The sequence below is a fragment of the Pelodiscus sinensis genome, chromosome 8 (assembly GCF_052426305.1).
Source record: "Pelodiscus sinensis isolate ZL-2025 chromosome 8, ASM5242630v1, whole genome shotgun sequence".
NCBI lineage: Eukaryota > Metazoa > Chordata > Testudines > Trionychidae > Pelodiscus > Pelodiscus sinensis.
Window position 1 is genome coordinate 22,922,545 of NC_143059.1, and position 16,720 is coordinate 22,939,264.

At 41.2% G+C, this 16,720-nt stretch overlaps 1 protein-coding gene across 2 annotated transcripts in view; it reads left to right on the forward strand.

Annotated features, from left to right (window-relative positions):
* Positions 1 to 16,720, forward strand: part of ARID5B (AT-rich interaction domain 5B) — a 168,903-nt gene that overhangs the window by 35,019 nt on the left and 117,164 nt on the right. The window contains exon 2 of one of the 2 annotated variants that reach the window (XM_075934883.2): positions 16,073 to 16,094. The exons of the other annotated variant lie outside the window; for it this stretch is intronic. Within the exon in view, the coding sequence (XP_075790998.2) occupies positions 16,076 to 16,094 (19 nt within the window). The 5' untranslated portion in view covers positions 16,073 to 16,075. The remainder of the gene's footprint in view (positions 1 to 16,072; positions 16,095 to 16,720) is intronic. 2 annotated transcript variants of the gene reach the window in all.

The following is a 16,720-nucleotide window of genomic DNA, read 5'->3' on the forward strand; positions in this document are numbered from 1 at the left end:
TAAAATGCCATGGATTCTAATTTACTGGATGGCCTCTTTGCTGCATTGCCTTTATTTACTTCCTTTAGTGAAAGCTGTACCATGTAATATGAGTTCCTCCTCAATTTTATTGCTACTGATAATTTGCTAGTAAAAATAAATACTCAATATTGTGAATGTTCAGCCTATATCTCAATCAAGCTGACTCTGTTATGTTGTGAAGTACAAATACTTAATAGCAAAATAAAGCTTTAGTGATAGGTAATGTATGTCATTTTAAAAGTTGAGTAGCTCATGAAAAATGAAGTCTGTGTATTGCTGCATAATTGATATAAGATGATGTTGAAATGGAAACATGCTTTTACAAAAGCATACATTTGGCTTTCCTAAACATTTAAATATGTATATCTCACTCTCATTTTAAAGGGCTGGTTAATGACTTTATGAGCACATTGGCAGTCAGAACATTGCATATGGTTTGAGAAATGTGTCTAGTTGTGCCTGGTAAGCAGTATTATTCTGACAGTGAACTAAAGGCCATCTTCAGTTTGACTGTGCTCTGTTTTGCTATGCTGTGAAAGAAAAAGATAATTCAGCAGAGCATTGTGCTGTCGGCTAGAGAAACCACACTACAGAATACAAATATTACTAAGGATAAATGAAATCATTAAAAGAACAGTAGCATAAAATATTTGATGAATGAACTCCAGGAATCTGTGTTGGAATACATTTAGCGTTCAGGGACAGTACCATAATACATGAACTAATAATATCAGTTCTGCGCTCAGATGCCAGAAACACTGATAGCCCCAGAATAATTGTGAATTACATGGCTATAAATACATAAAGAGAGTTTTGCTGATATCACAATAAGCCATGAGAAAGTGGTTTCTAAAAGTTACCAGAACCTTGGGGGATATATATGAGTCTGTGTGTGTTACCCTATAAATTTAAGAGAGTCTCTCTGTCTGTCTCTCTGTCTGTTCATTGGGACAGCCAGGGCTAGGAGTGGAGAAAGGGATAGCTATCTACTATATATTTTTAGAAGAGTTTGTCTGTTTGTGTGTCTGTCTGTCCCCTGGGGGACATGCACCCTTCCCCCAGCCACAGATAGGCGCTGCTACAGTGAGAGAGGGCTGGGGTTATCCTCTCCCCACAAGGGGAGCCTGCATACTGAGAACCTCATTCCCACCCCGCCCCAGAGCAATGATTCAAGTGACTCAACATACTCATGATTGCCATTTGTGCCAAAGGAAGTTATATATGGGTGCGTCTACACAGCATCCTCAACTTGAAATAAGATACACAATTTGTGCAATGCAAATTGTGTGTCTTATTTTGAATCTATTTCAAAATAGCTTATTTTGAAATTTGGTGTGTCTACACAGGGCCAAATTTCAAAATAACGTGCTATTTCAAGCCACCCCTTATCCCTCATGCAACGAGGTTTATCGGGATGGCAAAATAGAGCTCCCGTTATTTCAAAAAATATTTCAAAATACCAAGCGGCTTGTGTAGACGTGGGATAGCTATTTCGGAATACCTCTGGTACCCTGAAATAGCCGTGCAGTGTAGATGTATCCTCAGGGTGTGTCTAGACTACAGGATTTTGTCTTACAAAAGTGGACTTTTGTCGACAAAACTATACCTGCGTTTCCACTACCGCCGAGTTCTGTCAACAGAGCTCGGCAGTTTTGTCAACGGCGGTACCCTCATTCTACGAGGAATAACGCCTCTTGTTGACAGAGTTCTGTCGACAGACAGCGTTATTGCATCTACACTGTCCTTTGCGTCTACACTGTCATGTTGACAAAGCAGCTTGCTTTGTCAACCGAACTGGATGTAGTCTAGATGCTCTTTGTTGACAGAGGCTTTGTTGACAGTATCTGTCGACAAAGCCTCGGTCGACAAAAGCCTGTAGTCTAGATGTACCCTCAGTGTATCTATAGTAGAATAGATCCATGTATGTTGTATAACATAAAGGTGTAACAAATCCAAAATACAATTAATAAGAAAATTTGCCCTTTAGTTCCCATTTGTGCTCCCTTGTGCCCTGTTCATTTCCTCTTGACTAATGCTTGTAAAGGAAAATAGGTAGAACGGGACAGCGTGGCTCTTGCTTCCCTTTGTGCTATACCCGCTTTTTCACTCTTGGTTCTGGCAAAACTAAACAATCAAAACCCAAATGTTCTGGTGCCAGTTTTATCTGAAATAGAGATTGACACATGTAATAAGCATGTTTTAAATATGAAGGAAAAGTAGGAAGAGCTAGCATGTCTTCTAAATGGGAGGCTTCACAGGTGGAGGATCAGATTTGTGCATGAGTAATGCAACTATTTAATACATTGAGATTTTGAAATCTTGGAGGCCCAAGTCAACTAAATACTTAGGTGCATGGATAACTTTAAGCACATGAGTAGGCCTAGAGAGGATGCACATATATATGGTTTAGACATGCTCTGAAATACCTGTTGTGGAATTGGGGTTGTGCTAGATATTGGTTTTGTATATAACTAGTACCGTGCAATAAATAATCTGCCAGTGTGAATATTGTTTCATATTTATACCAGTATCTGGCCTCAGGAATTGAATATCTTTTCTTTAAATAAATAGCTCCTTTGCAGCTCTCAAATACTTTTACACGAGACAATTACCAGACAAATTATACACATTGTTTACATATCCAACTTAAAAGGGAAAAGAACATAGAGTATTTCAAAGCATCAGTACAAGCTTCCATCCCCCCATTTTTTTCAAGAATACTATAATATAATGCAAATAATATTTTGGAAATGTGTTCTTTAATTTATACCTCTTGTATAGCTTTTGGGTACATATTGTACTGTCACATGTATCAAAATAGAAAGCAATTTTTCAAAAAAAAAAAGTGTGCAGTTCCAGATGCCCAACAGTAATGGACTACAAGCTTTGGCTTTTTTCTACTAACAAATGTCTTTGGTGCTAAAATAATTTTGCTGTTGGGCAGAGGATATGTTTCGTTATCCATATGGGAAAAATAATGGCTAGTATGCGTGAAGAAAAATGTTAAAATAATGTACTAAACAGGTAGATACCATAAATGGGTAGCTAATGATTAGCTGTTCTCAGTCCTAAGGGACAAAGTATCTTTTTATAGTTTTATGAGCTTTGCCCAGCCTCTCTTTAGGGGGAATTGTATGGTTAGAATTATATATTTTGAATGTTCAACTATTTAGAATTGCTAAGCTTTACAGATTTAGAATATCCCTATTTAAAGGCTGTTGGGGAACATAAACCGAGACTCATATTCTTACTGCTATTTTTTTTCATTAAAACATCTTGAGGTGAACCTAAGTAGAGGAGAAAAAAAATCTGGTTTTAAAACTGTAATCCAGAATCCATTTGTGTGAGTCACTAAAATAAAATCACTCAGTGGTTTGGCTAAAAAAACCTTTGCTTCCAAAGGGAATGTTCTATTAAATTTTTTAAGCATTTGTCATGATGCTTCCTGAATTATATGTATATTGTCCTTGTGTAAAGCACCAGGGTCAGATCCTATCATTCTTACTCATACATAAGTCCCCTCATTTCAATGGATTTGTGCACTTGAGTTAGGGCTTTAGGATTGGACGCTTGGAAATGTTCAGCCAATTGTGTCATACAGTTAACGAAATACTCTGATCCCTGTAATTTTCTGCCCATGGAAGATCTCTGACTTTTCCATGTGGCAGAGGAAGGAGATGTACCAATGGTGATTTCAATAAAAAGTGGAAGTGCTTTTTTTAATAGTGATTCTTCATACGGTTATAGGGAGCCCTCAAGCTATGTTCCTGAGCCTAGGCCTGCTTCCTTTGATTTTAATAGCAAATCTTCCAATAATTTTATAATAGGAGCAGGATCAGACCCTGTATGTACTAACAGATGAGCAGTCCAAGGGAGAAAGGGAAATTGGACCAATTATCCTACCTTCCTACAATGCACTATAACACAAAAAGAAGCACAATTCAATTTTAATCTTATGAACCATCATCTCACTCCCAACCCATTCAGTCCTTCATTTTTTAGAGGTCAGCACCCTCTTCCTTATTGTTATTCTTTAACAGTTAAAATTGGCCTGGAGAAACCACGTCAAATGTATTATAGGACACAATTCTGTGCAGGCAGCGATTGGCTGCATGTCTTTCCATAACTATGATGGGACCAAGTACATTGGAACGAACCTATTTTTGCTGCATGGGGGCTCTTAGTTTTCCCTTCCGTGGTACAGAAGAAGTCTCTGTGATGGCATCATGCACTGCAGCTCAGAAACAGGAACATGATCAATCAAAGGGCATGGTTATAGGAATTATGCCCAGTGCCAAACCACCAGGGTCAAACCCTACCCTGGGGTATGTCTGCCACTTCTGTTCCTGTTGTAACTGGATCCGGCTACATTGGTGAGAAGCTTCTAGGGCATTCTGAGGATTACTTACTCCACCCTTTCTGCTTTGGCATATTTTTCTTGGGGTAAAGTGCTGTGGCTTAAATTTTAATCAATTTTTTAGGATTTGGCTCTCTGACTCCTGTGGATTGTATGTGAATGAGCCAGGATTTGGCTATGTTTTTTGGAGCTAGCAGGGTATGGCTATAGCATGTATTACAGTGGTCTAATGGACAAGGCAGTGGCCTCCTAAGCTAGGAGTTGTGGGATTGAGTCTCATCTGGGGATGACAATTGTGATGCTTCCTCTCAGTAACAAAATAGCTTGGATATTAGGAAAAACTATTTCCATAGGAGGTTGGTGAAGCACTGGAATGGGTTACCTGGGGAGGGGGTGGACTCTTCATCCCTAGAAGTTTTTAAGTCCCAGCTTGACAAAGCCCTGACTAACATGGTTTAGTTGGGGTTGGTCCTGCTGTGGGCAGGGATCTGCACTTGATGACTACTGAGGTCTCTTTCAGCCCTAGGATTCATGTGTACATGTGACTTATTGGTTTAGGCCTATTTGCTATCTTGGGAGTATATAATAGGAGAGCAGAAGTGAGCATGGCAGCTTTTACATACATCCATTGACAGTATACTGGGTGTACACTTAAAACTATGTGAAATATGCAGGAAATGAGGCCAGATTTCTGTGGGTGTCACAGCTATGTCTATAGGAGTATGTCTACACTACCCCGCTAGTTCGAACTAGCGGGGTAATGTAGGTATACCGCACTTGCAAATGAAGCTCGGGATTTGAATTTCCCGGGCTTCATTTGCAAGTGCAGTATGCCTACATTACCCTCCTAGTTCGAACTAGGAGGGTAGTGTAGACATACCCTAGGAGAGTAGGGGGTTAGAGAGATGGAGCATGTTTGGATAGGAATACGTGTGTGTGATATCAGTGCAAATGCAATGGTGATATTTTCTCCAGTGCAGCAGGAGTTTCATTGGTAGTTCTTTTGCCTTTTTGAGAGATGACACCTATCTGATGAGTCATCCACAAATCTACATATAAATTAATATTATAAATCATTACCTCATTTCTAGCCAGTCGTGTCCTTCCTAAGTATCAGAATTAGGTATGTACATGAAAAGCACAACTCCTTTGTGTTCTTTTTCAGAATGTAAGATGTCAGTACCCTTGAAAGAGCAAAGACAAAGCACTGCTGCTATTAGATATTGCATGTTCTTCCCCCTTGCATTTGATAAGCATGCTGTGTGGATCAATATTAGATAGTTTTCATATTTTTGCCTGTAGTATGTTTGTGTTGCATTTTCTGTAAAGCAAGACATCCTCGCAGGCACAATGAAATTATAGTCTGATTGCCTGAGAGGTCTGAAATGATTTCTAATCGTGCCATCACTGTCCTCTTCTGCGGTGTAAATGAAATGTTCCAGTCTCAGCAAGATTGTCAGACTACTTGGGGTAGGGTTGTTTTTCTTAACTAAGCACTTCACTTTTTACTTGCGAGGAAACCAATACAATTCTCTTATTTGAAGAGAGACTGTTATAACAACACTTGGAAATTATACTGCCTGGCATGTCTTGGACATGTAAACATTTTGAGGGAGCATGTCAAAGCTTGTATCACATACCTGATCAAGCATGTAATAATTCTGAATAAATAAAGTACTGAAAAGTTCATTGGCAATAGTGATGTTTTGGGTCAACACAAATGCATGACTAGGCCAGTTACATTTTGGCTACATCTAGACAGCGGGGATGTTTGTGATACCGGAAGTATCCTGAAATAGCAATTTTGCGTCTTTAAACACACCCGTTACTTCAAAATATATTTCTAAATAACAGGTATGTTATTATGGCATCCCTGTAGCCCTCGTTCTACAAGGGTTAAGGGATTTGTTGGAATGGTGCTTTATTTTAAAATTTGGCACTGTGTAGACAGCGTAAAATTTCAAAATAAGCTATTTTGAAATTACCACAAAATAAGTGACGCAAATTGCATAGTGCAAATTGTGTAGCTTATTTTGAGGTAAGGGTGCTGTGTAGAGGAATTTTCTATTCTTTGAGTGATTGCTTATGTGCATTCCAATAAGTTGTGTGTATCTGTGCCCAGTCGCTGGAAAGCTTTTATCCTAGCAATACCCGTCAGGTCTGCTGTGGAGCCTCCTGGAGTGGCACCTCTATGGCGATGTGTATAAGACACTGCCCATCCCCTCTGACCTCTCAGTTCCTTCTTGCTGCCCAGGACTATCATGGGAACAGCTCCAGTCTCTTGCTTTGCAGGCTTCTCACAGTTACCCAATGTAGACTTCCAGCTAGTTGGTCACTTTAGTTAGCTGTCCCCCCACCTTAATTCCCTTTGCCATGCTCCCAGGGGTTTAAAGCCTGCAAGAGCTGTGGCAAACAGAAGCCCTAGGGTGACTCTCATACTGATTTCCTCAAGTGTCTGGGAGAGGGCCATCAGACTGACAAGTGCCCTATTTATTGTAGCTTCTGTCCCCAAGCAAAGAGGGAGCAAGATCCCCGATTCAAGCTCCTCCTAATGGAAGTGGTGCTCTGATCCCAACCAGCACCGAAGTCAGCCTCTGCTCCAATGGTGCACGATGCTCCTGCTTCAGTATGGGATACCCCGGTGCCGAAGAAGCACTCCAACCGCAGGCATCGCTCCCCTGCTCACCCGACAGGGTGGAGCCCACGGCACCACTTTCAGTCTCCAGTGCAACACTAGCAGAAGTAGCTGGAGAGGGATCAGTTGCCTCCCAAGGCACCATACAAGACCCGCATGGGACATGCCTGGTGTCAGGGCACCAACAAACTGTATCACAGGCCCTAGAGCCATCAAGCCTGCTCATCCCACTCTTCCCACTTCAGGAACAACCGGAGGAAAATCTTGACTTCCCTTCAACACCTGGTGCATGTGAAGCCACAAGGGCCCTCAGAGTCATGACAGCGTAGCCCCCAGCATGACCAGGCACCATTTCAGCACCAGTGCAGGGTCACTGCAAGGATCAGCACCTTTACTTCTGGCTGGCAGCAAGAGGTGCTGCTAATGCTGGCCCCACATACTACAAGGTTCTGGGTGCCAATGATGGCAGCACTGCCTATTCAACAAAGGTCCAAGCCTAAAATGCTTCACCATGGTACAGCCCTCCAGCACTGTCAGGCTCGGTGCCTCTGCAGCTCAGCATGCAATACTCTTTAGGCTCTGGGCATGAATCTTCAGTATCCTCCCATAGCCAGTACCAATCTTGCATGGTTCTTGGCACCCCAGACCACAAGACACTTCAGCACTGATGGTTTCCTGGCCCCCTTAGTGACAGGGTTCAGCAAACTGGGCCTTCTGGACCTGCTTGGCCATCTACCATGCCCAGATGCTGGGCTTGTGAGTGGCATTGGTGGTGTTGGTGCTGCAGGCTCCTCCTGCAGCCACCAGTAAAAAGGCTGCCCACCCTAGCTGGCACCCACTCTTGTGATCCTGGACTACCTGCAGCAGCTGAAGCAGCGAGGCCTCACAGTCTCATCCCTAACTGTGCACGTAAGCAGCCATTCCCACATTCCTCCCCAAGGGGCTCACCTCAAGACCGTGTTCACTCACTTCATGGCGGCTCACTTCTTGAAAGGAGAGATTGTACCCACATGTCAGGCAGCCCACCCCCCAGTGGGACCCTACCCTCGTGCTGTCCAAACTTATGGGCTCACTGTTCAAACTGTTGGCCACCTGCTCCCTCTTGTACCCATCTTGGATGGTGGCCTTTTTGGGGGTGATAATATCTGCTAGGAGGGTCTCCCAGCCTTGAGCACTGAGCCCTTGTACATGGTATTTTATAGCGATACAGCTCAGCTAAGCCCACACCTGGCATTCTTACCAGGAATGGTCCCACAGTTTCACATGAACCAAACTCTGTTTTTGCCTGTGTTCTTCTCTAAGCCCCATGCCAAGGAGTGCATGCTCCAAAGCACTGGACTCAGGCCTGCCTTTGCCTTTTATATGCAGTGCACAATGCTGTTTCATAAGTCACCATAGCTTTCTATTGCCATCGCAGCGAGGACAGGAGGACTTCCCATTCCCTTTCTGCACGTCTGCTATTGGGTCACAGCCTGCACAAGCATGTGCTATGACCACACCTCTTTGGCAGCATTCCTTGCATACGTCCCCATATAGCAGTCAAGGGATGACACAGCCCACACCCTTTCATTTGCTGCTGGAGCACTACGTGGCGCACTTTGGGTGGCTCTGCAGGCTGCGGGGCAGCATGCTGCCCTCTGTGCAGCAATGAAGACTGGCTGGCCCAGCCCTGTCCCTTCTGCCCAAGGATCCACCCCTTCCAGGAACACAGCACCACCTCACCCCCACTTTGCCTAGGGGTGCAAGAAAGCTGTAGGATCCTCTGGTGACCAGAGTGCCTGATCTGTCACAAAATGCTGTGAAATTCATAGGATCATTTAAAAACACTTTCTTGGAGAAGACAAGCAAACATCTTATCTAACGTCAGTACCAAGCAAATGAGTTGAAACTATAGTTAAGAATAGAATTGTCAGACATCTAGATGAATATAGTTTGTTGGGGAAAAGCCAACATGGATTCTGTAAAGGGAAATCATGCCTTACTAATATACTAGAAAAACTTAAAAAAACAACCAATCGTTTTGCAGAACCTTGGAGACTAACCAAACATGTAGATGGTATCATGAGCTTGAATTTCACAGAGATTTCAACAGATTTCAGAATTTCAAGAGATTTCCATCCCACCATCAACCTCAGCCTGGACCAGTCCACACAAGAGATCCACTTCCTTGACACTACAGTACAGTTACATGATAGACACATTTCCACCACCTTATACTGGAAACCGACCGATCACTACACTTACCTTCATTCCTCTAGTTTCCATCCTAGATACGTTTCCCAATATAGCCAGGACCTAAGATATGACCGGATTTGCTCCAATCCCACATACAGAGACAAACACCTAAAGGATCTATATAAAGCATTCTTAAAACTGAAATACCCACCCGGAGAAGTGAAAAAACTGCTCGAGAGAGCCAGAACCATACCCAGGCCCAGAAAAGAAAACAATAGGACATTGCTTGTCATCCCCTAGAGCCCCCACCTTAAACCCCTCCAAAGCATTATCAACAATCTACAACCTATCCTGGAAAATGGCCCCTCACTCTCACAGGCCTTGGGAGATAGGCCAATCCTCACCTACAGACAGCCCCGCAACCTGAAACAAATTCTTTCCAGCAACCACACAGCACACCTCCTTCATACTCATCCAGGAACCTACCCCTTCAATCAGCCCTAGTGCCAACTCTGCCCACACATTTACACAAGCAATTTTAGCACTGGACCCAACCACATCAGCCACTACATCAGAGGATCATTTAACTGCACATCCACTAATGTGATCTATGCCATCAAATGCCAGCAATGCCCCATCACCATGTATATTGGCCGAACTGGACAATTTCTCCAGGAAAGAATGAATGGACACAAATCAGATATCTGAAAAGGCAACACACAGAAACATGTTGAGGAATATTTTAACCTGCCTGGGTGCTCATTAATGGATCTCAAAGTCACCATATTGTTTCAGGCCAATTTCACAAGCTAACTCCACAGGGAAGCCTTTGAAATTAATTTCATTTACAAATTTGATTCCTATAACAGAGGCATGAATAAAGACATTGGCTGGATGGCCTGCTACATTCCATATCCTAATGACATAAAAAACCAAACAATGGGTATTTAAGAACACTTAGTACCTTCTCTATCAGCTTCATGTAACATGGACACACTGACTATTTCTTTCCCCTTTTTTTCTTTCTTTTCCTTCTTTTTCCTTCTCTCCTCCCCCATCCCTTATTTATTTAGTAACTGGACCTTTAATAACTCCATTCAGCTGAAGAAGTGCGTTATGCCTACGAAAACTCATGATACCATCTACACTTTTTGTTAGTTTTTACGGTGCTTCAAGAATGTTTGTTGTTTTTTATGTTTTTCCAGTTAAAGATAACTTGGCTACCCATCTAAAGCTTTTAATCTACTAGGGTATGTCTACACAGCAAAGTTATTTTGAAATAATAGCTGTTATTTCGAAAAAACTATGCGAGCGTCTACACAGCCATTCCGTTATTTCAAAATTAAATCAAAATAACAGAGGGCTTATTTTGAAATTGGTAAACCTCATTACACGAGGAATAACACCAATTTTGAAATTGCAATTTCAAAATAAGTACTGTGTAGACACTTATTTCAAAATAGGGAGCCTCCAGCCTTCCCAGGGTACCCTGGTGGCCACTCTGGCCTCAACCAAAAACACTCCTCTCCAGGTCCAGTCCCAGTGGTAGTTTGCCTCCTGGAGCTCTGACGTGCCTCCTTCCTCCTCATAGCCAGCCCAGACTCAGCCTTTCTCTAGGCCTTTATACCTGGGCTGCAGTCCGAGCATGTCCAGCAGGGCTGCAGGGTTTAGACTTCTTCAGCCAAGTGAGACTATACAGCCCTTGCTTTCCCAGTGCGTGGCTGGTACACCCCATCACACCACTCAAGAGAGATCTTGGAATTACTGTGGATAGTTCTCTGAAAACATCTACTCAATGTGCAGCAGCAGCCAAAAAAACAAACAGAATGTTAGGAATCATTAAAAAAAGGATAGAGAATACAACAGGGTATGTCTACACTAGCCCCCTATTTCAAACTAGGGAGGCTAATGTAGGCATTCGAAGTTGCAAATGAAGTCTGGGATTTAAATATCCGGGCTTAATTTGCATGTTCCCGTCTGGTCACTATTTTTAAATTCCACTAGTCTGAAGTAACTGCCCGTGGCTACACACGGCAGTGAAATGGCAATTCAAACGAAGTCCTTAGTTCAAATTAACTGTTACACATCATTCCAGTGAATAAGGAAAATCTACAAAAGCGATGAGGAGTCCTGTGGCACCTTATAGAATAACAGATTTACTGAAACCTAAGCTTTCGTGGGCAAAGGCCCACTTCGTCAGATGCATTTGACGAAGTGGATCTTTGCCCACAAAAGCTCATGCTCTAATAAATCTGTTAGTCTATAAGGTGCCACGGGACTTCTCGTCACTTTTGCAGATTCAGACTAACACGGCTACCCCTCTGATACTTGACACCATGCAAGGAAAATCTACTTACTTGTTCCCATCACATAAGAACTATGGGTCATCAAATGAAATTAATAGATAGCAGGTTTAAAACAAACAAAGGGAATTTTTTCTTCACTCAGTGCACAGTCAACCTATAGCACTCGTTGCCAGAGGATGTTCTGAAGTCGAGGACTTTTAACAGGATTCAGAAAAAAACCAGATACATTCATGGGGGTTAGGTCCATCAAGGGTTGTTGGCCACGATGATAGGAACAGTGTTCCAAGCCTCTGTTTGTCAGGGGCTAGAATGGATGACAGGAGAGGGATCACTTGATGATTAAACTGTTCTGTTCGCTCCCTCTGGGGCATCTGGAATTGGCCACTGTCAGAAGACAGGATCTTGGGCTAGAAGGAGCTTTGGTCTGACCCAGTCTGGCTGTTCTTATGTAAGATCTTCTTTCAAAATTATATGAACTAAGGGTCTGTGCAAATGGTGCTTTTGCTTCCTCAAGTAGTGTGTTCCATCTCTGGGCAAAGAGATATTGAAGTTGGTCCTGGATCTAGAGTCTGACATACTGGATCATTGTGTACTGCTACCCAGGACCCACAAGCCAACACTCAATGAATACATTATGGGTAAGAAGAAAAATCTAAATTGCCTGTAAAGTGCATTCAGGTTGAATAATTCTCTGACCTTCAAAATCATTGAATTCTAAAACAGATTTTAATATAGACAAAGGAAATGTTATTTTAGTGTAGATTAAACTTACATCTAAGATATAGAAGGATTATTGTGCTTGTTTCGGATGTAATTTCATGCCTGAGAATTTACATTGAAGAAAAACTGGTCTGGATCACATTAGTGAGGGCCCTGTTTTGCTGTCAGTTTAATTAAATGGAAACTGCTGGCAAGGAGACTGGAGTAGGTTTATAGAAGCAATACTATTTTGTATGTTGAAACAGGAAACTGTCTTCCAGTTTGAAAGAGACACACAAATGAAACCTGTGATTCATTCTTGTTGACAAACTCCCAGCTAGTTTACAATGGCCTTTGGTGATAAATTAACTACAATTACAAGTTATAAATGGAGAGCTTTACAATAGCTGAAGACTTCATCGTTATGAAAACTTTGACCTTTGACAGTGAGATTAGAACATAAAGTTTTTTTCCAGACTGTACATTGATCTTCCAAAGTAGGCACTGTCTCCTTTCTATTTTATGTGAGTAGGTTGACAAGATGTGTAGTGGGTGTTCTGTTTGCTTGTTGCAAGTTTGTTGTCAGGCAAAAAAAAAAAAAAAATCCCTTCAAGAACAGTGATTTATCTGTTAACTGTGTTTGGCATACTGCCTTTTGGCTTTGATTTTTGAGAGAAACATATTTGGTTACTTTAATAGGCAAAAGCTCCAAACTTCACTTGTAGAAAAAAATGTTTTCTCTTTTTCAATTCTGTTTATTGTGTTATGACATCCTGTGTCATAATTGTAAATTGGAGTGAAGAACAGTGGAGCAGGGCTTTGGACTCCTCCTTCCAGCTGAATTATTTGAAATCTAGTTGTTATGAATAACTCACAGATCTGACTGAAAATGAATGTTTATGCTTTTGAATAGTCACCTTTTGACATACACTGAGATTACACCAAATGCTTTCCCCCCCTCTAAAATTGTTTTTTTGTAACTCCCTTGTACGTACATCTTTTGGAAATTCTCAGTAAAATTTGTAAACAGAAAAGGGGGGCGAAATGGGCTGGTGCCCTTTATTGCTTCTTCAAGGTGTATAAAAAGGCCTAAAGTATTTTTGACTGAAAATTATATTTCTTGTCCCTCCCCGCTTCTCTGCCTATTCCTGTTTTTTATTTTGGAAGTTATGGGCTTGTCTACCTTCTCTATGGCAACTGGAGAAATGATGCCATTACAGGATACTAAAAATTGAGCATTTGACAAGGGAAAGGTTTTTAGTGAGCTCATTAAAGATGATCTTTGTTAATGCCTGTTGAATTCTGATGCCTAATGAGCATTCTGGCAAAAGAATGTATTTGTTAAAGAATCTATATCATTTAGCTAAGGTGTCATAACCACCTATATGCATTATTTCATACTTGCTAGGGTAAGAAAAAGCAATCGGAAAAGGAAATACTTTACAAACAGAGCAACAACAACAAGCTTTCAGGCCTTCCTCATACGTCATAGAGAAGCAAAATGAAAGGCACAAGCACATTTAAAAAAAAATCCCATGTAGGGATTTTTTCAGGTAGTAGGGGAAAATAAAAAGATTTAAGATGAGATTTGCCAAAGCCTAGGTGAGGCCTAATTAGGTGAGGCCTAATTCTGTTCCTTTAAAATTCAATAGATGCTTTACCATTCCCATTTAAAGGAATTCCGTTTCTTTAAAATTAAATAGAAGCGTTACCATTCCCATACCGGGAATAGATTCTTCAGGGGGTAGCCGAGTTAGTTTGTTACAGAAAAAAAACAACAAATGGTCTGGTAGCACTTGAACAAAACATGTAGATGGTATCATGAGCTTTCGTGGGCACAGCCCACTTCTTCAGATGACTTCAGTGGTAGCAGACTTCAGCCAACGTGGAACACTTTTGAAAAACCTATTCTGAGAAATCCCATGGTTAAAGGGCTAGCTTTATTTTCTTTCTTAACTCTTTAGAGGCTTTGAATGTGTATGTGTATAGATATGTTTCAGTCATCCCATCAAATGAATTGTTGAATCAAATGACCCTTCCATGATGGTGTTTGATTAAATGACTAGACCCTAGCCGAATGACTTAAAACAATCACCAGTCATAGAGCATAAAGTTGCTGAAGGATACAGGAAATTGCCACGTAGTGGGTCAGTGGTTCATCAAGTGCTATATCCTGTCTCTGACTGTGGTGCTGAACTGAATAGCCCAAGGAACAAGAGCACTGCATTTTACTGCATACTGTCTATTGCAAGATAACATCAGTCACTCAGTAATTGTGAATACTGCATAGTTTTGTATCACCGTGTGCCAGCTGTCGGTTCCAGTCTCTTCTGGAAGTCGTTATATCTATTGGTTTTATACTTCTAGCATCCTGATCAGTTTCATTTTAATAAATCCTCAGCCACCAAAGGAACAGCCCCACTTTACTGGTACACAGAGCTCCAAACGTACAGTTTCATATGTCTTTGGAGAGGGAGTATCAAGATGGCTACAAAATATTTCCTTTTCATATCCCTGATGTCATATTCATTTTGATTTATGTTCTTAAGAACCCCAGGAATGTTTCTTAGATTTCCCAGGTCTCTGCCCACTCATGACATGGGTTCAAACTAAGTTGCCTCTCTCTTTACTGGCAACCACTAAGATTTAATTAGATTTCACTTTTCTGCTGCAAATCATGGTTTTAATATTGTCTTCCTTTTTTGAGGATAGATAGGATCTCCTCAACAGCTACTTGAAGATCCCAATGACTTCTTGTTGAGCTGCTGCTGGAAACTTAGGCTTTATCTATGCTACCAAATTTTGTCACCAAAACCTGCTTTTTGGTGACAAAATAGTTACATCCTGCAATGCAATTTTAATTATAGTTATTTCAGGAGTTATGATTTCAAAATAACTTATTTTGAAATAATCTAGCAGCGTAGACACGGCCTCACAGATGTCAGCAGAAGGGCAATCTTTCTTCAATTTGTTTACATGGTGCATTTCACAGCACATAGTGTTGAAGTCACTCTGCTTCCATGATGATCAGTTACATCACTTCCATGTCCAGCCATACTGGGTCAGACCAAAGGTCCATCTAGCCCAGTGGTCAATGTCAGATGTCTCAGAGGAAGGGAATGCAACATGTAATCCTCACATGATCCCTCCTCTGTCGCCCATTTTCAGATTTAAGCTCGCTGCAGTATATATATTCTCTGCCATGTTAGTTTCACCCAGGTCAGTCTGCTGGAGGCAACCTGAGTTAGATAATCTGCTGGGGGTGACAAAAACTAGGACCCAGAAGAGCCTTCTGTAAAACCAGAAAGGGCAGTCAGAAGATGCATTATGAGTTATTTATTTGTTTATTTATTTTGCAGGGTATGTAGCAGGTTGGTTCCAAAATATTTCACAAGACTGGCAAAAATGCAAGGGCTTGACACTTCTCCCCCCAGAACCACCAGCATTACTTTGACTTTTAATAGTGGTGCTAGATATTCTGGGTCTTATCCAAGGGGTCTTCCTGTTGACTTCAATAGGCTTTTGAGCAGAAACGCTCTAATTCCAGACCCACCTTCAGACCTGGGTTACCCTAGTTAAGTTGAAAATTCCTGAGCAATTGTAATGCAAATGTGTCCATTCTAATATGGTGTTGTAGAATTCTTTTACATAGCTCATACCAATGTATTGAAAGTTACAAATGAACTCTTAATGGAGAAATTGCCTTTTAATCTTTGGCACTGAGATAGTTTATATTTGTGTTTGATATTTTACCTAGAAAGGAGAAAGGCTTTGCCAACTGTCATGTTGCTGGGAATCAATGCCAGCAAAAAGCTTTAGAAAGCAAAATGAGATTCTCATGTAGCTAGTTTATTTTATTTTTTTTCTTGTCTTTTGCAGTTCATGATGGTATGCCAAATAGGTATGTTGATTTATGATTACAGATATCTTAACTCTATTGGATGCTATAACAAAGCAATGCCAGCTTATTTTTTCTGGCCCCATACAATTATACAATCAAGAATAGGCATGTAATAAAGCTATAACAAAAATATCCATCGTACTGGATTGAATTTCATGAAGCATGATGTAAGGATATTTCTAGCTTCGCTCTTAAAGCCACTGCTTGGTTAGAATATGCCTGCTTGGTTTGGCTTTTGAAGAAAGGACCTTTGCTAAATCCAGCTCTAAGCCTAATATGGAGCTACAGCCCAGTGACAACAAAGGAGGACATTTTGACGGCAAGCAGAATATGATAGAATAGAGTAATTATTTCCACTAGAAAATGAGAATCCTGCATTATTTGTACTACAGCACAAAGTCATTATTTGGCTACACCAAGTAATGAAACAATAAAGATCATATTTAATTTAAGTATCATCGCCCGAGGGACATCTTGTTTTCTTTCAAGTGTTTTGGCTACTAAAACACATTTAAATTGTTAGTAGAGTTTCCCACTATACTTAGAGAGGGAATAAATGGATTCTCCCCTCCTCCCCAGCCCACTTATATGTAGACCTCTGGCATTCCAGAAATCTGACCTTGTTT